Source organism: Triturus cristatus, chromosome 4_2, assembly GCF_964204655.1.
Source record: "Triturus cristatus chromosome 4_2, aTriCri1.1, whole genome shotgun sequence".
In the NCBI taxonomy this organism is placed as follows: Eukaryota; Metazoa; Chordata; class Amphibia; order Caudata; family Salamandridae; genus Triturus; species Triturus cristatus.
In genome coordinates, this window is record NC_140586.1 from 872,202,463 (window position 1) to 872,224,672 (window position 22,210).

Below are 22,210 nucleotides of genomic sequence, written 5' to 3' on the forward strand. Positions count from 1 at the left end.
TGTCTAAAACACTAATTTGCGTGGAAAATTCTACTGGTTGCAATGCTGAGCAAGTCCAGCATATACAGTTCAGAGTTTGGCAAGTCTCAGTAGCACTTCCTACCTCCTCCACTGAATATTTTTCCACGCTGTTGAGAGCATCCTCTCGCTCATTCCATCCTCCTACAGCATAGATACAGTCATTGAGAGCCGCCACCCCAAGGTATGCTCTGCGGGCCTCCATCGGTGGAAGTGCTGTCCAACGCCTGGAGATTGGGTTGTACACGTCACATGCGCGGAGCTCCATTCCCTCATTGCTGATTCCTCCAATGACATAAATCAAACCTGAAAAAACAAGTGGAATCGTTTTATTAAAAAAGGATTGGAACCCAAACTACAAGCAATTTAAAGAGCTATAAATACATTCTTTCATCATCTCACATCCTGAAAGGGCACAAACGTTAAGCGTCAAGAGCAAACTAATGTTGCCCAATTAAAAACGTTCCTGGCAGACAGCTAACATTACTTGTACAAGGACTCTGAGACTCCTAGTCATCTTGAACGTACCTCTATCAGGTAACAATGCCGTCAACTCTAGTACTTGCAAAATGAACAATCAGCAATCACAAAGATAAGATAATTTACGAGTTGCTTGGATGGAGTTGTGTGTGCAGCTGATGAGTGGAAGTGAATAGTTGAGGTTGTGTCTACACCCCTGTTCATCTCATCCCAAATGGGCCTCCCACTTTTGTAGAAGTGCAAGACTGGCATTTTGATATAATACTTGCCTTGAACTACATTTCTATGATTTATTGATTTTTCTTTTAAGCAAAGAAGGAAAAGAAAAAAAGTCACTTACCTGTAACTGAAATTCTACAGAACTGGTATCTTTCATTGATTTACATGCCTGAATCATCCCTGTCGTCGAGCTGGGAGTCTAACAGTATATATGGTAAGCAGTACAATGTTAAACATACACTTAGATAGCTTTAACAGTCACAACCGTAGCCTATCCGCTTCTTTGAAAAACACCCACACTCAGCCAATCACAGCAAAGCACAGCACTCCCCTCTCCTGACCCAGGCTAGCAAGTTTAGGTCTCAGCACACTGGAGTATAGTAAGCATGTTTCCTCTTTTTTGTCTGAGTTGGAAGGAGGGTAGCTAGCATGTGAATCTATGAAAGATACAATACTGGAGATCTTCAGTTACAGATAAGTAACTTTTTTTCTACAGTATTAGATCTTTCATAGATTCACATGCTTGAATCAGAATAGCAAGCAGTCAACTGTTAATAAGCATTAAAAGTACCAGGGAGAACAGGAAACATGAATGTCTGGAGCTGTGATCACCAATTGAGAACTTGATAAATACAGAGTCATGTTAGTTCACAGACTTGGTATATGTACTGCCCTTACTTTGTATTGACTTTCATTTTCTGGAACACTAGACGCACAAAATAGCAACTGTATTTGAGGAAATGCACTGACTTATGTTTTTTTTACATAATAAAGGCCAAATAAACTTTTTTTTTAAATTAAAAAAACAAGTATTAAACAAGTATTAAAAGTGGTAGGAGAGAAACCAAGGTGAAATAAGTCTAACCTTACTGGAATAAGTGTTGCAGGATTACTTGACCTACAGCGACATTCTTTCTTTACGCTATGTCTAGGCAGTAGTGATGCGTAAATGTATGTCTGTTTTCCTAGGTCGCTGCTCAGCATTACTCAACATTAGAAACCCCAGCAAAGGGTGCTGCAGATGTAGATACACTTCTTGTAGAATAACTCTCAAAAGTTCCTTGTAATGGATGACCTGCTTCTTTATGGCAGAAAAAAGATTGTTGAAAAAACCCAGCAAGCTATACAATGCTGTGATAGAGGTTGCCCTTTAAGAGTGTCACTGTATGCTATGAGTAACTGATCGGATTCACTTAATTTTCTCGATGTAAACTTTTAGATATCTTCCAATATATAAAAAGTGGAGTGCTCTTTCAACTGCAGTAATTGGATTTGGGGAAAAAAAGTCTCGAGAACTACCGGTTCATTCACATAAAAATCCGAAGGTACTTTCAAGATGTGGCGCAGATACGTTTGTGGATATCTTCATCCTCTCCAAACTTAAGGAAAGGCTATTTTATTGTAAAGGCTTGGATCTCTCCAATCCTTCTGGCATATGTGAGAGCTAACAAAAGCACCACTTTCCTTGAAATATAATTTAGGTCTTCTTTGTGATAGGGTTCAAACTGTTCCTTCATTAGTTTAGCCAGTACTGTATTAAGCTTCCATAATGCAGGAGGCCGGCTTATTAGAGGAAATGTCCAGAAGAAGCCTTTGAGAAACTACTTTAGAAGTCTGTCAGACCAAAGAGACTGTTGATTAGGCAAGGCAGATAGTGGATTTAGTCTGTTCTTCTAACACCAGTTACAAAAACATTTACATTTTGTGGTGCATGTTTCGCTTGTGGGTCCTGCTTTGGCTTTTGAAAGTATTTCTTTAAATTCCTGTGGGATTTCTAATAAATGGGATTAGCTGAATTCAGGAGCCAGGCTGACAAACTGAGAAAGGTGGATCTAGCTAAACAATGTTCCCACTGTGTCTTGAGACAGTAAACTTGGTGTTGGTTCTAATAGTATTTGTTGCTGTTCTGATAGGAAAAGCAAATCTATGAACCAATATTGCCTTGGCCAAGATAGAGCTATGAAGATTATTCAGCATAACTCTTCTAATTTTCGATAGTACTGTTGTTATCAATGGGATTGGATGAAATGCATACGCAAAGGTCCCTGACCAATTTATCCAAAGGGCATTTCCTCACAAACCTGGCAGCTGGTGCCTGCTGGTATAAAACTGGTGCTTCTAATTCTGGTTAGTAAGAAACAGGTCTCGTTTTTGTAGGCCCCATTTTCAGAGTATTTTCCATAGCTGGAACTAGATCAGGTCCAATTCTTGGCATTCCTTTGTTGCTCTGCTGATGTTGGCTGCCCAGGGGTTTGGCAGTCCTGGTAGATGGTCTGCTTTTATTTGAATAGGATGTTTTATCGCCCAGATCCATAACGTTTTGTTTGTAATATATGCTGGTTGCATTGTCAGTTCTTATTAATACTGGCAAGTTTCTTATTTGATGGAGAAAAAAAAAAAGAGTGGAGCCCGAATAAGATTGCTCTCATTTCCAGAACATTGATATGCATCTTGGTTCTCTTCCTCTCCCTTTTCCACGGTCTTGCAAGTCTTGTAAGTGCACACCCGATTAAGCATCCATGGTCATTACAAAAAGCATCTTGTTTTGCAGACATTCCGACTGCGGTATTTTTTCATGGAAATCACTGTGAATGCCTTTTTAATTTGGGGGGTTATCCGTATCCAGTCTTCGAACGTACTGGTGTTCTGCAGCCACTGCAGTTCCAATGTCTCTTGAAATGGCCTCATATGCAGCCGGCAGTGTAGGATCACATGAATGCAGGATGACATCATCCCTAATAAGGACTTGAAAATTCTCTTGGTGGTTGTTTTTTCTTTACGTGTCACTATGACTACTAAGTGGGACAATCTTTCTTCTGTCTGGAAAGCTTTGCCTACTTTTGTACCGAGAGCTGCCCCAAAGAAATTAATTTTTTGTTAGGGATATTGAAAAGATTTCTCCTTGTTTAATGCAAGGCCACATTTTTTCAATAGTGTAACAGTGCCAGCTGTAGCCTCTGCAGCTGCTGGTGAATTCCTTGCCTAACCAGTCGTCTAGATAAGGGAACATTTGATAACCTTTTTCCTGAGACGGGCAGCTACTGGTGCCATGCATTTGGGAAAGATTCTGGAAGCAGATTTGAGGCCAAAAGGGAGAACATTGAATTGATAAGGACGATTAGCTACTTTGAATCTTAGACATTTTTGATGTGTAGGATAAATAGAAATATGAAAGTAAGCATCCTGTAGATCCAGAGAAGTCATGAAATCTCAGTGTCTAAGAAATTCTAGAATTTCCTGCTGTGTTTTCATAAAAAACTTTTGTTTCTTTAAATGTCAGTGAAGGTTCCAAAGATCTAATATTGATCTCCATTCACCTGTCTTCCTCCATACAGGTAAGACATTAGAATAAAACCCCAAGTTCTGTAGCGCTTTGGGAACAAGTTATGTTGCTCCCATCCTTAGCACGATGTATATTTCCATCTGTAACAGATGCAGATATAGATGATGAAGTTTAACTCTGAGCGGTGGCATCTTTGGAGGCTTTTCTTCAAATTCTAATGCGTGACCGCAATTTATCAGGTCCAACACTCCGCGGTCGGATGCGATGCTGGCCCGATTGTTGTAATGGAAAGTACTGGTCCCATTCAGGGTCTGAATACTGAGGGAGTTGGGAAACTACCCCTCTTCCTGATTATCATGTATCCAATTGTAGTGTCACGGACTGAGGTGGTGGTGGAGACAATTGTGGCAGTCATTTGAGCAGGCTGAAAACTGTCCTGGTGAAGGAGATATATTAGGCACCCTTATAAACAATACATTTCCAAACGTGTATTGTAACAAAGAAAAAGCTGCACAGAGGCTATGTGGGTGACCATGTATTCTTTCTGTAAAAATTACATCACTAATCACCAACCCCACCACAAATTATAAACATCGGGCCCCACGTGCACTAATCAGTGAATGACAACATGGAAGGAGGGTGGAAGAGTTACATTCCTCTTATGAGTTACTGTTTTCTGGGTCACATTTCTCTACTCAGTGGATCCATTCTCCGGTATTATTGGCCCTTCCTTTTCTTCACAGAGGAACCGCCTACTCTTAGGTGGGAAGCAGAAACACTAGGAGCACAATCAATTAACCTGAGACCTGACATCTAATTTTTGGGTGATGAGAGGCCATCTTTGGGGGTCGGTCTTATTGATTATGGAGACTCAAGTAAATCTGGTTGCTGTGTGCTTTAGTAACTGGGAGCAAGAAAAGCTCCAAACAGTTCCCAGTGGAGTCTGAAGAGCAAATGGCAAAGGATGGAATCCTGTGGGATTCCTCAGACCACTTTCAGCCACTGGATTTCCGAGGTGCCCTTCAGGACAAGTAAGTGTTGGTCAGGTAAGCAAAATGAGAATTGGTGTGGTGTGGGAGAGTCCCCAGTGGGTTGCGCTGGCAGGACTTTGACGAGAGCTTGATGGCCCCGTGGTGTGGAGGGAGCCAAGGTCAAGTAGAAGCAGGAAGCGTGGGTAGCCATTGTCTGCAATGAGGGTTTCATTTATGACTTGCATGGTAGCTGTCTTATTGCTGCACCATGGTGCATGGAAGCAGAATAGACAATTCGATCGCCCAGGTTTGTCTCCATCCATTCTAGTAATTTGATGGGCGCTGCTTTTGGCTTCATCCTTCAAATAAAAAAAATAATTCATGAACCTGTAGTTGGTTAGCTTATTCTCCAACTCTTCAGGGGCTGGAAGATGTATCATTTTGATTTCATTCGAGAAAGTGCTTTTCATGCTTCAGTAGCGAAGGATTTCAAGACAGTCGGGGGTGGGAGGGCGATGGGAATCATCTTTGTTTATTGTATAGTGGTATGGGTGGAACAGTGGTAGTTTAGGGAGTGCAAATACAGCACTTACATTAGTCCAGTGAATGAGTTACGGGCGGTATGGCATAGGATTGAAGCACTGTTTAAAACTTTAAAGACACCTATTATGGCAAGAGATGTGAGTAATTGTTTTGAGGTGCATAGTCTCCGTTTCATAGAGACTGCATATTTGTTGCAAATTAGGACCAATAAGCATTTGGGCATTATTTTCTGGTTACTTCCTCAAGAGAAGAATTCCAATTTATACTTGTCCCTTGCAACATGTTTGAGGTCTTCTGGGACATATGCATTCTCTTTCACCCTGGTATTTTCTGGCGTTCTTTCACACAACCAAAATCCAGTCCATTCCTGCCACCAGGGAATGAAAGTTCTTATGAGATGGTGATGTGAGAGCCCAAGTACTCAGAGTACCAGTCACTGCAAAAGTAACATTTCCTGAAGATAGGCTTAGAGTATCTCAGCCCTCATTACATTATGGTTCCCAATAGTATGGATTTGCTAATAGTATACCGAAGGAGGGAGCAGCATTTATTCCCGCTCTGTATTCAACCCTCCATATTCACTCTACTGCAATCTCGCTAACAGCACAGTCACCCCATTCACCATGATTTCTTGACTGAAACTAACCCTTATCTAAAAGCAGCGAACTACGTCAACATTGAGATGCTTCAGAAACGAAATATGAATGTGTGTGAAGATGTTGAATCTGAAATGAGCCACATTGGCCTTGTGGCCCTACTCCAGATTGAAAACAATTCATCTGAACTTCAGTGCTTCAGCCTGGTTGATTGGGGACTCAGTCACACAGATGGTTAATGTAGTGTACATGTACAGTATGTGCACACATGATCGCATCTCAATGCCAAAGGCTAAGACTGTCAGTGCCCACTCAATCCTGGCCTTTTCTACAAAGAATGCTAAAGAGAATACCACTTCACATTTTTGAATGACACAACCAGACCCATTTAAAAATCTGTCTATGATTAAACTACATACAATACTAATCGAGTAAGGAGAGGGAAGAGGGTGGTTGAGAAAAGTTGTTTATTCAAAAAATATGCAAGTTATAAATCATCTTGAGCACCTAGTCGGCCTGATGGATGTGTACAAAGGTAGGTGCACACTCAGGAATAAAATCAGTTGATGCTAAAATTAGGTCTAACACAGGAACAGGAAGCCTCCATCTCCTAAGCCAATCACAATGCTGCAATGGCAGCGTTGTGATTGGTTGGGAAGCCGACCACACAGGTGTCTATGTAGAGACTATTTTCTCCAAAGAGAGCGAGTGCATGACTGGTTTGGTCGGCCCCAGAGGGCCTACCAAAAAGTCAGGGCCCACAGCATTGGAATAGCCACTCCTCCCCTGCCCTCGAGCAGATCCACCCACCTGCCCACCCCCAACCAAACCCTTCTACTTTCTCGCAGTGCGAGAACCAGAAATATAAAATGGTATTATAAATACCATTTTATGTTTCTTGCTTCTCGCACTGCGAGCAAGCAGTAGGGCGACGCTCCTCCGCCCACATGGAGGAGCCGCCCCTGGTAACAGCCAGCACTTTTTAAAGAGGCTATTAAATGAATGTCAGGCATGATGGAGCTGCCTCTATATACTAATCATCGGCATTAGTGAAGACATTTGATCTGTAAAAAATGGCCAGTGGCATAAAATACCCAGTGGCAGGCAATACTTACAATCGGGTCCATGGGCAAAGCATTTCACAACTCCCGTTTACCCACCTTGCATTTCACAACAGCCAAAGTAGTACCGTGGTACGACCATTGAGCCCACGATCTGCCAGATGTTCTCCACAGGGTCAAATCGCTCAATGCTATTTCCAATCTCTGCTCCTATCCAGCCACCTGACAGAAAGAAAATAAAACTGGGTTTATCCTACCAGCAACTACATCGAAAACATGTGAATTTCAATCTGGAGTGATGAAAGCGAGTACACTAGCAGACCAGCCAGCTCCTGCAAGAAGCATGAAGGATGGGATATAAAAGAGCAGCACGTTTTTTTTCTGAACATGAAGATGGAGTTCTGCACACATGTTTGCCTTTGACGTTTAAGGCCACTGTGCCGCCATTGTGCTTCTTTAGCGGCAGAGCGTATTCTCAGTATGTGTGGTAGCTGTAGGATTGGAAGCATAAGTGCGTCCATGGAAGTATCATAATATCTCACCACAGAAGTGCAGCGGGCAAGAAGCCTTCTGTGACTGCAATTGTGCCAAAAGGACAGGTTTTTTTATTTGTATAATTTCAATGATCCTTATTGAACTTATCGAAAAATACAAATCACAACCATTGTCCACTGTAGTGAATACACAATGATAAATAGTTTGGCGCGTTCAAAGAAACTTTGTCATAGTATGAAAGTGAGCTGGTGGAAAATCTCACAATGGTCCTGGTAAATAAGAGACACATACAAAAGGGTCTGCAGGGCGGTTTGTAGATTCCGTCACGGTGAGGTGAATAAAATCATTAGGTTTATCCCTAAAGTAAGAGGCTTGGAATTATTGCAGAACTTTAACAAATATACAAGACTATAAAAGATGCATTAATTGAACCTGCTGAAGGTGAGTCATTTCAAGAGAAGGATACTGCAGAGGGGTGCGACTCAAAGGACAGGACTCGTGGTATCTGCTTTTCTGTAGATATGCATCCGGTCCATAGGCGCCTTGCTGTTGTTGACATCTGAATGTGCATATATATGCTTGGCCTTCTTCGAATTAGTACCCTTGCTCAAAAATAAATCCAGGATAAAGGTATCCTTATGGTCCAAGTCGAGTGTGTCAAATGGTATACATCACTAGACAGACTAATTGAGTTCCCTGTCCTGTCAATTAACACCATCCCTTTGATAACCTTGGATATCCTTTTCCTGAAGAGGCAGATTAATTTGCACTTAATAGGTCAAATACAGAGATTACCACTCACTTCTTGTCAGCAGCAGACGTTTGGTATTAGTATCATCTTATTTAATGGCGACAAGGTTAAAAATTACCCTTGAACACCACTGGTACCTAATTTGGGTAAGAGTGGGGGGGAACGGTTGCTATAAATAGCAAATTCCATGCTCCTTCCATCGCTCATCATCTATTTTATGTGACTTTCAGTTCTTAGATCATTTCCCACTTTTGTTGCATTTTTTGATTTTACACTTTATTATATTTTCAGTATTTTATTCAATTTAAAAACCATATGGCCATGGTTAACACGTTTTAGGAAGACCTCTGGCATGGCTTACTGTGGAAATTGTCACTGATGTGTTATACATGCTTTCAGAAAATTAGAAATCTAAGTTTTATACATAGAAGTTTCTTTGTAATTCATCAAAGGCAATTGGCAGTTATGGGCTCCAGGCAGCCTTATTAGGATAAAGTCAGCCTTTCGAGTATATATTTTTTAATTAGAAAATGATGAAGGGAGTGCTTGAATTAATCTCCGCCACCGACTATTGTTTACGGCCTCTTTCCACTACGCAGGTTTTTGCTCATTATGCACCTCTAGACATAGAACAGTGGTTAACAAATTAGTTTGGTTCTTCTCCAGTAGGAACTGTCCAGTGAAATGCCATGTATCCAGGAAGGCTGTATTTCAACAATTGTAATTTATTTTTATACCCCATTCGTACACCAATGAGGATGGTGACATTCGGTTAGATACCTTATGGCCTTGGGATTTTTATGTACGATATGTTTGCAATACGGACTTTTAAACTTATTATTTATGTTGGACTTGGAGTAAAAACTTTTCAATTTGCAGCCAGACGGGGGGTTTCACACTCACCAAAGGGAACCAGAGCACCACTTGCCTTACTGAGTACGGTGTCTGACATATGAAAAAGTCCGCTTAATTAAGTTTGACTTAGTTTGTGGAGTGAGAGCCCTGTTTTTAAGCCTTTCAAATGAAATTAGATTCATCAGTGGGTTCGAAGAAGGCATTAGAAAGGCCAAAACACACTGGAAAGGTAGTAAATGATGGATGTGACCATCATCTTGACTGTTTTCATTCTTCCCCACAAAGTCAAGTATTTGTGTGATCAAGAATCCGGGAAAACATTGATCTTTGTGCTTTTTATTTTCTCATTGTAAATTACAGATGTATACAGCATCAGTAAACCAGATTCCTAGGTATTTCAATTAGGAGAAAGGCCAACAAAGGCCCATGTTTCCTAATATGTCTAGGAAGCATAACAGGTTTAACATACAAACATCTGGTTTGCCTTTGTCAAGACTATATTCCAAGTTCTGAGCATATATTTATTAATGATGTCAAGTAACACAAGACTAGATGTCTTTGCTACTGTCATAAATATTAGGATGGGACTGGCACAAGCCTTTGCCATACAGATTGCCCATCTTAATAGATACGCAACATGGAGCCAGATTTTCTCATTGAGGCATACGGGGGTTCAATCGTCAAAAGATAACGCAGTGGTGAGAGCAGGCAGCAGTCTACTCCCCGTCCCGGGTCAAAGGCCTCGGACTGGCTCTCAAAATTGTCACATCGTACCACGACTATCTTGGTAAAAGCATCTCCGAATATGGTCTTGGCTAGCACTGAACAAAGAAAAATCCATGATACTTTGTCAAAAGCCTTCTATGCATCCAGAGCTATAGCAGTAGTAGAGGGATAATGTATTCAGCTTTTTTAATAGTGGGGTAAAGTACCATAGTATTGTACCTGAGGCTCTTCCTTTCAAGAATCCTATGTGCAAGGGTTTTTAAGTTATCACTTTACTAGTCTGTTGGCCAGAATTATGGAGTGAATCTTACTCTGTATGGTAAAGAAGGAAGGAATCTGTATCATCTTGTTTATGTATCATAACTATGATACCTTCTCCAACAGTATCAGTGACCTTTAACAACGTGGGGCGAGGATGTAGCCTTACAGCTAGAGCGGTCGACCTCGAAGCTGGGGAATCGGATTCGAGTCTCGGCAACAACGCTCAACATCCTGTGATTCTGGGCAAATCACTTAATCTCCCCGTGCCTAACAAAAAAAATCTATGTGTCCTTCTGTAAAGAAACTGGTGCTATGTAAAGCGCTCCGATACCAGATGTCTCGGGTGTAGTTTGCGCTATATAAAACAAGAACGAAAGAAAAAACTTTGATAAATGCTGAACTGGTATATAAGGACCAGGATAAGATTGTTTGAATAAGACTTTAAGGGCTTATTTAACTTATATCTGCTTCTTACAAAAATGAAGGCAGTTTAATATGATCCACATTTTTAGTGCCCAGCTCTCCTTGAATATTAGCTATCAGAGTCCAAAAAGACAGATTACTTTCGAAATGTAGATGTTATTTCACCATCTTTCACGTGAATAGTGGCATTCCTAGTTCTGATGGATCTGATATGTGATTTTGCTTTCTTACACTTCAGGTAATTGTAACAACTTTAATCGTTTTGTTTAATTCACAAATTAAAGCTCTTCTGCTTAGTATATACAATCACGTATAGATATAAGGACTTATAGCCCGTTTACCACTAACCAACATTGCATTGAATTTAGAAAGGAGAGAAATGTTACTGTCATTTGAGAGTTCATAAGAAATGACTCGTGGTTACACAGAGTGGGACAAATGGGCTTTCAAGGTCCCGTCGCTCTTATCAAACGTGCTGTGTCGATTTGAGCCAGGCTATGGGGGAATATGAATTGGAGTTGCCGCTTGTTAGCTGTGAGTACACACAAAAGCCTCATCTGGCTTATGAGGTCAAACATACAGGACAAGTATCTGAGGCAGCTTCTTGCCCTGCACATAGGAGACTTCTCCTAAATGTGTATTTTATTTCTTTGCTTTCAAGATGTATGCAGTGGAACCTAGCCACAAAAGCAATACACTGACGAATGACCAGCTGGAAATAGTAACCATAACAGAATATCAGAGCGGACACACAACTCAGCTCAGATCGGTCTTAAATGGATGCCAGGGGCCCAATAACGCTCAGTAAAAACACAACCAGCCACAGAACGATTAGATGGAACTCTTCAGGAAGCACAGCAGACATCATACAGTTGGACTTACAACAGAACCGCCCACCAAGATAAGCTATACACTACCCTACAACCCACAGCAAGCTATACTTCGGAACATACATCCAGCACCATCAAATATTCAATGAACTGGCTATTAAGGTATCTGATAGTACTTTCTGTAATCGGCTACTTTCTATACATGTACACTTACTGCCCAGGGTGCAACCTTATCACCTGAAGAACAATGTAAGCAATGTGGTACCACCCCCTGGTCTCACACACCAACCCAAAAAACTGTACTGAATACACACCTCCAAAAATGGATCACCGAAAGGCACAGATTACGCAAAGGTGTTGCAATGCTATACGAATGCCAGATTGTGCACCATTAAAGTACTAATTACCACTAACAACATGAGATTGGCATGCTAGGACAATAGGGTCGCCACTGCAGCCAGTTTTTCGCAGCTTGGCCTGTGTTTTTCTATGAAAGCCAACATAAAAGGTGGCAAACCCCATAGCACAATAGAGTTGACAAACGTAGGAGGTAGTGCAGGACAGGGGCCCTGCAAGGGCCCTTTTATCGTGGGATGATCCTGATTTGCATATGCAGTGATCCTTCTTCTAATGGCAAATTAAGTAAATAATTGTTGGAACTTTACACCAAGGGCACAAACTTTAATCAGAAGTGCCATCTTTTAAATGCCTTTAGTCGATGCCAACTGGCTGCTGTGGGGACATGCTACGACTTATAGAAAGAAGGGTAAATGTGGCTCAACAAGCATACAGATGGTCTCTTCTAAAACATCTAGACCCTCAGGAAATATGTTAATCAGGTAAAGTACGGATCCCCCCCCAGTGCAAATCCCGACTCCCCAGACATGGGCTCTAGCCCCCTCAATTAAGCCATTTCAAGGGGTATGTGCCCACCTGTGTTTGTGGATCAGCCTAGTAGGATTTGAATTCAAACAAGTGTTGAGTTTAACCTTGAATAAATCATTTCCTTGGTCCTTCTCGTCCCGATACCGATCAAATGATTAATAATGTACACCTTTTATGAGGCTCTTTTGTACAACTCTCTTGTGGACTGCTTAGTGCTGTGGTATGGTGCTCTTGTACAAACGAAGCACGAAAAGATGACAATGTTTCAGGAAGATCATAACGCTGGTGACCATTTTACTAAGGAATACTGAATATGTTTTTTGTTTCTATTTAAGTTATATAACTACTTGAAACATTGCCTTGTTTTAATTCACAGCCCAGGTAAAGTCATTTTACGAAACACGTGCAGGCTGTGCTGGAAACTATGACCTGTGATAAGAACTTTGGTTGTGCTAGAATCAATAAGCTGTGAAAAACATGTTTATCCGATTTGAATCGTCAATCTTTTAATACATATGTGGACGAGCTCCGTTTTAATGATCAAGAAATCCGAGTGGACTTGCATTCTTAAGGGCCCTATAATTGAGCCTTTAGATCCTCCCAGATTCAAGTGGTGAAACTTCCTCAGGAATTTGTGCACATTCATGTCTGTGGAATACCGGAAATGAACAACCAAAAGGTCGGGATGAGACTTGTGGGGTTTCAGCAGTAAAGCCCCCCCAAAGTGGCCTGGAACTTGCTGCGCCCCTGTGGCAAAGTGAAGGGAGCAGGGATAGGTCTGCTCCAGGCCACCTCATGGCCAGGATACACCTGCTATCACATACTGAAGCTGATCACACAAAGAATTAGGTACACAAGCGAGTGCCAAATAGGCTTCAGGGGAAAGAAGGTTCTTTGGGACAGTGAGCCATCCATGTTACCCAGTGCATAAAGGCCTCCAAAGCAAGCACACACTCCGAGTCCACATCGTGGGTGATTCATAGATGCCACAGCTGCCCACTGCTTCGTCACAGGATCGTAGCATTCGGCACAGTCGAAGATCATGGAATCCTTTTCACCTTTAGGGGAGCAGAAGACGACAAAAGATCACCGACAAAGAAACGAGCTCGGAAACAGAGGACAGCTTAGCAAGCTCGACAAAGGCTCAGCAAGACACAGGCAGCCTCAAAGACAAGATAGCTTAAACATGAGGGAGATAACACAAACAGCCTATAGGCCGTCTCAGTTACCCAGTGCCTGGCACAAAAATGAAGCCTTGAAACCTAAAATCCTGCTCACAAGTCCAAACCACCTCAAAAGAAGGGCGATCTAACTTAATTCAGAATGATCCGCTTAAATGAGAAGAAAAAGCCATTGGGCCTCTCTTGCAAGAATAGAAAACACTTCTCTAGGAAATAAAAAAGCTTTCTAAAAATAGATGTAGCTTCTCTGTTTTGAATATAGTTTAAAGGAAAAAGGCGTAAAAACAACATAATGATTGACGCTTATGATAGCTTTTAGTAGGTTACATCAAACAGTTTATTAGTTTGAAATACATAAAGACCCTTTCCGCAGGTAGTTTATTGAAAACGAAAAGATCAATTACATTCTTCCTTTACAGAGAAGAGTCATCTACTTACGTTTTTGAGTCTGGGAAAGATAAACACACATTTGATAAAAGCAGGAAAGAACAAAAGAGTCATTTATGTTTATCTAGTACAATCAGAATCAATGCATCAATGAGGGAAAAGAAAATATATGTTTAGCAAACTCGGCAAACACTTATTTCTGTGTTGAATTTCATTTTACTGTATGTTGAAGACAAAATGTAGGGTTGGTTAGAAGAGCAAAGAACCAACTTGTTAATGACAGTTTGCTGAGTTCAACTGTCCATAAAGCAATTATCTGACGAACAGAGTTAGCTAAGTGCCAAAAGCCCCATTGTGTACATCTGTTCATAATAATGGGTGTCCTTGTCTAGACAGGATAGGATGTCTGTGCCTGCAGTGATCAGAAGGTTGAAAAACCAGTTTCACAGTCATCTCCGCACACAAGGGGGGAGGGCCCATTTCTGCTCGTTTGAGTGTCTTTTGCAGAGTGCATGAAAGTTTGGGAATGGGTGGAAGATTTGGAGAAGCTGGACATTATGTGAGAAACTAAACATCTTGTAAGTTATATTTATCTATTTTGAAGGCCACAAATGTTTGCACTATTTTGAAATCTGTGTTTTGGTGTTCCTACTATTAACGATAGTCACGGTATGTCCATCATGTTAGGCCCTAGGCTAGAAATGGCACTTGTTTGCTTGCTGCGACTCATGATGTAGTTCGGCATGATCGTTCTCTGCTGTGGGTTTGCCCAGTATCACCAATATGGGAAATGTAATTTGAGGATTTTGTGCAGGGGCAGGCATGATACACGAGTGAAAGAACCCTGTATTTTGAAGTCCTGGTTGCTTTGAATTATGGGCATTTTCTAGGGCGGAACCTTTACCACCACTGGGGGTGGGAGGTGTTTATATCTGTGTGTGAGTTGGGGTGGGGGCTAAGGAGTGGAAGTAACAGACAGTGAGTGTGGAGACAGTGTGGAGACGTTCATTATACTGATGAAAAAAATGTTGACCTGAATATAGTGCACAACAACAGACTGCCCTGGTTACCCACAGACTGCCCTGGTTACCCACAGACTGCCCTGGTTACCCACAGACTGCCCTGGTTACCTGCAGACTGCCCTGGGTACCCGCAGACTGCCCTGGGTACCCACAGACTGCCCTGGGTACCCACAGACTAGAAGCTTCCACCACCCACAAGAATACCACCATCCTTAGTTAGACCAGTTAAGCTCCTACCCAACACATAAAACCCATAAAAAAGCAAGAACTACAACCAAACCCTCAGAGCGACCTTAGTACCTTGAAATAAACACCCGAATACAATCTGAAATCTGTAAGTCATGCTCAGTTGAAAAAGGGTGTCAAGTCTAAATGCAATCTCTACTGATAGGTGTGCCTTTTCAACCATGTTACTGGTAGTATCATCAACCCCCGTTTTAAGAGACTTACCTATAGGTAGGTGGAAAGGCATCCAGGCTTTAATGTTGTGAAGAATACAGGCAACAAGAGAAAATTGGTTCAGACAGAAGAACTTGAAATAAGGCAGCGAGTCATTGAACTATTGGTTATGCCATGGGTGCGTACTTCAGCTACGAACAGTGGTAAATTTAACAGAGGGCCCAAAGCCCTCCACGCCTGATCCCCAGGTACTTCTTTCTGTAGCTTCCTGGTGAGGCCAGCCCCCCCCGGCTGGTATGCAGGTGAAACATCAACCAGAAGAAATTGCATTCGTTGAAGATTAAAATCCAAGCATCTTATTTGCTAAAATGGAGCCAGTACTTAAACTGGGGACTTTCTGCAAAATCAATTGCTTGCAATTTAAGCTCAATACAATGCAAATTGTTTTGTTTCTCTTCTTGGTCCGCTTCAGCACGTGCAGGGACCCGCAGGGTCATGGTCTGGTGACAGGTAGATGTGGGACAGTAGAGTCCTTGTTAACATCAGGTGCTGTGTCTCTTGGGCCAGAGTGCTGGTTTGCAGCAAGAGAGAACCTCGGGAAATATTCAGGCAAATATCCTTTCTTGTAAGTTTTAATATGCAGATAACAGGCTAAACTGGAGAAGGAAGTCAGTCCTAGATATCCGGAGATCTAAGGGATTCAGGGTCAGGGGGCTGAAGGAGGAGATGTGGAAAGGTGGACAGCTACAGGGCAATACAGAAATGTGTCTGATGTTTCCAGGTCTCAGGCAGGGCAGTCAGAGAGAACAGCTTAGCTCATACTGCTGCATAATGTATCTGGTGCCTGCGGGGTTGGGGCTGATTCTTTGTCCTTGGTTTTGTAAGCAGTGAGGGGCCAGGCATAATGTTGCCTGGGGGAGACAGGAGTGTGTAGGGCACAGGAACAGCAGGGGAGGGATGCACCAAGCACACCCTAGCTTGACATAACACTACTGTCCATGTCATGGTTAGTTGACAGTGCACCATTTTTTAGTGCTAAACATACCTTTTAGACTGTGTTTAGTCAGTGTTATGCCAACAGGCACTCTGATAGAAAGTTGTTCTTATATGTGGCACCCAGACTCTAGTATCGAAATCCTGACGGCAGCAGGACATCATGTTGTTGGGAACGTATGGTGGCCACAACCAGCAGGATCCATGACGCATGGACCCTGGTTTTACATGGCTCACGATGGAAGTTGGGATACAGTTTCCCCAGAAACTTGGCATGTATCACCTGCTTTCCTGAGGCTGAAAGGAGGCGTCCTAGCAACAGACCTGTTTGAGGAAGGAGACAGGGCTCCCTACGAGGATGTTTTAGCAGGGGATTGCCTAATAGTCCTACTTGAGCAGTGCCCTTTGGTTATTGGTGATGATGGGGGAATGGTGGTTAGAGTTAGTGTAAGGTTTTGGAAGGAGTGAGGTTTCTAGGCATGGCCTACTACTTTTGTCTCTCCCCGAGTGGTACTTTAGGACTGCTGATTGCAGCCAGGTGTAGAGGTTTCACACTTTACTTTGTGCATATTTTGTGTACTTCTGCTTGAAGCCAGCATCATCGCCACATTTTGAGAGAAATCACCTATTGCAAAGACTGTCTCCACTGCAGCCAGAAACTAAAATTTTAAAAAGAACCACCCCGGATCCTCTTCCTTGACTATGGACAATGGATAAACATCCAGTGTGCAAAATCAGCATAAAGGAGGGACCCAAACCATCCCACTTTGTTCCGGTTCCAAATTCTTTTTAGGTCTTGCGCCTAGCGTTGCAGTGCGTAGCGCTGCTCGCGCAGCGAGAGACCTCTTGTACGGGGTTTGAAAATCGGCCTAGGAATCGCACACGCTCGTTCGTGTGCTTTTCCTTTTGGCCCCCGCGATTGGGCTTTGCGTGCGTGTTTTTCACTAAGACGGCACGCAATAGGCCAAAGCCAGTCGCGTTGCTCCGCTCATGGCCTATTGGTGTCTATTACGCGCACCGCTGCCATGTGGTTTCAATTATCGTGCCCAGACACGGGTGCGATAATTGAAACCACATCGCGCACCACTCGTTCTCTTTTCCTTCAATACTAGACATGAGCGCATTCAAATTTCAATTATTAGGCATACACTTAAAGCCCCCATGGTAAGACAGTCTCATATACTTAGTGATACGAACACTGAAATAAAAAATAATAAAGGAGACTTATTAAATCTCGTATTTTATTCAGATGTCTCTACAATTCATCAATGTGTTTTGTCATTAGAGATGAAACCGCCGTGCTAAAATTAAGCGAATTAGAGTCATTTAGGTCCTCGATTGAAATGCTTTGCAACATTCATCGTTCCATTTGGGGTACAAGATAACTTCATCGTTCATGTCTCAAGGGCTGCACTATACAAATACTAAGCATTTAACAACAGATTCTCTCTAGGCTTTGTAGTCCCGGTTCAGCACACTATGCTATAGTGCAATAGCTTTTAAAAAGTGAAACTATGCCGACATCTTGTGTTCTCTTTAACACACAATCAGCTCATACCTTGCTGATTTGTATATGAAGCACCCTACAGTTGTGGGCACAGATCAGAGTCATGACTGGTGGCTCCTCAGGGCTTTGATACTCTTGTTCCTTCTTCTCCACCCTTGCCTGTCTTCCCGTCAGACCACCTTCCGTTCTCTTAGGCTCTGGTGGCAGGAAGGAAAATAACACGAGCGTAATGACCGAAGAGCACAGTGTCCCTCTAAAGCCGCCTAGGCCTCGAATCCCAGGCCTTTCCTACTATTGCCACACGGACTCTCCGGGGCACAGCGCAAGCTGGTGGGATGTTGCACGTCCAGACACCTGAACCGCCTCACGTGATACGCCTACCTGCCCTCGAGACAGTCATGTGCGGAGCTTCCTTGAACACCCGACCGCGTATTCGGCTTTTTAACCTGCAGTCTGCACGCCATTTTGGGTGCAGAGAAGTGTTTTAATCTAAAAGAGCGGTGAGAAGGACCGTGATCTAAAAGGCGGTAACTCCCTTCAACGGATTAGTTTATCCATAAAATAGTTTGCCTTTCGGACACGTCCGTTTCTGTAAACGTGTGAAAGAAAAAGAGAAACATTGTTTTCGACATTAATGTGAATGCCGCGTTTCTGCTCTATCTACTACCGAGCCGGCGAACGACAAAGTGTAGCTCTTGGCGTCTTTCCCCTTAGGGGCTCCGGAGCGGCTGATCCGTGTTCCCACAGGATGCCACCGGTATTTGCAGCCAGAAGGCAGACGTTTATCATTACACATAAGATTACCTAGTATCTTTATGTGTAGTTGCTCTATGCAACATTGCTTTTTTTAGATTACAGAATACGGACGTTTGCGTGATTGCAGTCAATATTACGGCATATACTTAAAAAATACTTAAGTGATGTAAAATGTTTGCGAAATGTTTTAATTTTGCTCTCTGTTTTGTACAGTTAAGTGTACTTTCGGTTTCAGAATTCTGTTGTGTCTGCCTTGGGATACCCTGTCCACTAAGTCAGATACTGCAGGGAAGTAAAGAATGCTTCTTTTTTGTGTGTTGCTTTATATTATGTTGGAGTTATACGATCAGTAACAACAACACGTCGACTTAATCGGTTGGCTTTATTCAATTTATGTATCCCTCCTTCCAGCGGTGACGCCATTCAGCTGGTCGGATTTTTTACTGTTACTGTAAACAAGCTTTCAATATAGCAGAGCTACGAACATTTCCGTTAATACCATGGTGCTGAAATAAACACTTTTTGTAGCCAGCGCGGTATTGAAAGTCTATTTTCTTCTATCCTATGTCTCTATAAATATTATTGTTCCCACCAATGTTTTGCTCCACTTGGTGTCTCCATTATACCTTTTTTTGGTTTTACTCCACCTGCCTTCAGCGTCTTTCTCCCCCATTAATCTCCAGTGCCTCTCTCATTCTCCTCCATTTTACCCCAGATTCTTAAAGGCAAATGCTACTTACCAGTATGCATCTGTTCTTGGCATGTAGAGCTGCAGATCTACACACTGTGCATAGATCGCCATCTGGTGTTGGGCCCTGATGTTGCAGTTTTTCTCTTGGAAAGTCTTTGGAAGTCACGAGGTATGCGACTCCTCCTTTGGATTGTGTTGCGCATGGGCTTCGGCTCCATCCTCAGATTGTTTTTCGCCAGCAGGGAAATGATGAAGCGTAGTAATAGCAGTGAAGATGCCCATGTGTGCTGTATCTAAATAAGATAACCTGGAACAGTTAAAGGCGGGTGGGCGTGTGTAGATCTGCAGCTCTACACGCCAAGAACAGATACATACTGGTAAGTAGCATTTGCCGTTCGAGGCATATGAGCTGCAGATTACACACTGTGCATAGATTGCAGAGCAGTACCCATCCCTAGCGGCGACCACCAGTATCTGTTGCAGTGGTTTGAAACAATGTTTTGAGTACAGCCTGGCCCACACTAGCTTGTTGCTTAGCCTGCACATCTACACAATAGTGTTTAGTGAAAGTGTGCGATGTTGACCATGTAGCTGCTTTGCAGATATCATCTAAGGGTATGTTCCCTAAGAATGCCATGAAAGCTCCTATCTTACGTGTAGAGTGGGCTTTAGGGGGAACAGATAGCGTTCGTTTTGCTTTGTGGTAGCACATCTGAATGCATTTGACAATCCACCTAGCTATCCCAGATTTGGAGATGGAGTTGCCTTTATGTGGTGGTGAGAAGAAAACGAACAGTTGTCTGGTCTTACAAAAGGGTTGTGTTCTCTTGATGTAGTAGAGTAAGGCTCGTTTGACATCTAATGTGTGGAGAGCTCTTTCTGCAACGGATTGTGGCTGCGAGAAGAATACAGGTAGTTCCACAGATTGGTTTAGGTGAAAAGGAGAAATGACTTTAGGCAGGAATTTTGGGTTAGTGCGGAGAACAACCTTGTTATGGTGCATTTGCAGAAAAGGTTCTTGAATGGCGAGTGCTTGTATTTCACTGACCCTTCTAAGGGAAGTGATGGCTACAAGAAAAGCAGTTTTCCATGTTAGGAATTGAAGTTCACATTTGTGTAGTGGTTCAAAGGGTGGCCCCATTAGTCTAGTGAGAACGATGTTTAGGTTCCACACAGGTGAGGGTGGCACTCTGGGGGGAATTATTCTTTTGAGGCCTTCCATGAAGGCTTTTATGGCAGGTACTCGAAAGAGTGATAGATGTTGCCTGTTTTGCAGGTAAGCTGCTATGGCTGCAAGGTGCAGTCTAATAGACGTGTAGGCTAGATTGCATCTTTGAAGGTGTAGTAAATAGCCTATGATGTGTTGAATGGACACATCTAGGGGATCGAAGTTATTGTTGTGGAAATAGACCACAAAACGTTTCCACTTGGCTGCATAGTAAGCTCTAGTGGTAGGTCGCCTAGCCTCTCCAATGACATTCATACAGTCAGACAGAAGATTCAGATAACCGAATTCTAGGATTTCAGGCGCCAGATCGCAAGGTTGAGCTGAGCTGGGTTCGGGTGCCTGATCTCTCCATGGTTCTGGGTTAAGAGGCTTGGAGAGAGGTGTAACTTTTGGTGCGGTACTACAGATAGTTCCAACAGTGTGGTGTACCACGGTTGTCTGGCCCACGTTGGAGCTACTAGGATGAGAGTGAGGGAGTGTTGTTGTAGTTTGCGCACCACTAAGGGAATGAGTGGGAGAGGCGGAAAAGCGTACGCAAATCTGCCTGACCAGTTCATCCATATCGCATTGCCTTTGGATAATGGGTGTGGATATCTGGCGGCGAAGCTTGGGCATTTGGTGTTTCCGTGGGTGGCGAAGAGGTCTATCTGTGGATGCTCCCACATTTGAAAGTACGGGTGAAGAACTTGTGGATGGAGTTCCCACTCGTGGATTTGTTGTGTTTGTCTGCTCAGCAGATCTGCTATAGTGTTCTGGACTCCTGGGACATGTTGGGCTAGGAGGAAGATTTTTTGGGGTATGGCCCATCTCCATATGCTCTGTGCTAGTTGAGAGAGCTGCAGAGAGTGTGTGCCGCCTTGTTTTTGTATATAGTACATGGCTGTCATGTGGTCTGTGCGGACTAGGACGGCCTTGCCTGATATGTGTGTTTGAAATGCCTTTAGTGCTAAGAATATTGCTGGTAGCTCCAGATAGTTGATGTGGAGCAACTTTTGCTGAGGTGTCCACCTGCCCTGCATGGTGTGATGTAGTAGGTGAGCTCCCCAGCCGGAGAGCCATGCGTCCGCTGTCAGTACTATCTGAGGAACAGGGTCAAGGAACGGTCGCCCTTTGGAAAGGTTTTTGGTGGTCCACCACTGCAGAGAGTGATGGGCACGACCGTCTACCAACACCAGATCTGTCAGTTGACCCTGGGCCTGGTTCCCTTGGCGCACTGAGCATTCTTGGAGAGGACGCATCTGGAGTCTTGCATAAGGTACTATGAAGGCCATCATTCCTATGAGTTTCATGAACACTCTGTAAGAGAGTGTTCTGGTTGAAATTTGGCGCGTAGGGCCTGAATGTTTGCTGTCCTGGCAGGACTGGGGTAGGCTAGCGCTCTTGAGGTGTCTATTGTGGCACCTGAAGAATTGTTTTATGTGGGATGGTTGCAGATGGGACTTCGTGTGGTTTACTGTGAAGGCCAGTTCGTGAAGTAGCTGTATAGTTGCATGAGTGTGTTGTACACACTGGTTGTATGAGCTGGCTTTTATTAGCCAGTCGTCCAGGTATGGGAAGACGTGTATGTGTTGTCTTGGCAGATGTGCTGCAACGACCGCTAGGCACTTGATAAACACTCGCGTGCTGTGGTGACTCCGAATAGGAGCACT

The 22,210-nt window shown here is 43.0% G+C and overlaps 1 protein-coding gene across 2 annotated transcripts in view; it reads right to left on the reverse strand.

Annotated features, from left to right (window-relative positions):
• IPP (intracisternal A particle-promoted polypeptide) overlaps positions 1–22,210 on the reverse strand; it is a 149,952-nt gene that overhangs the window by 3,670 nt on the left and 124,072 nt on the right. For both annotated transcript variants that reach the window (XM_085602878.1, XM_085602877.1), the window contains exons 6-8: positions 13,318–13,455; positions 7,271–7,393; positions 104–324 (exon numbers count right to left, since the gene is read on the reverse strand). In XM_085602878.1, coding sequence (XP_085459004.1) covers positions 104–324; positions 7,271–7,393; positions 13,318–13,455 — 482 coding nt within the window. The remainder of the gene's footprint in view (positions 1–103; positions 325–7,270; positions 7,394–13,317; positions 13,456–22,210) is intronic.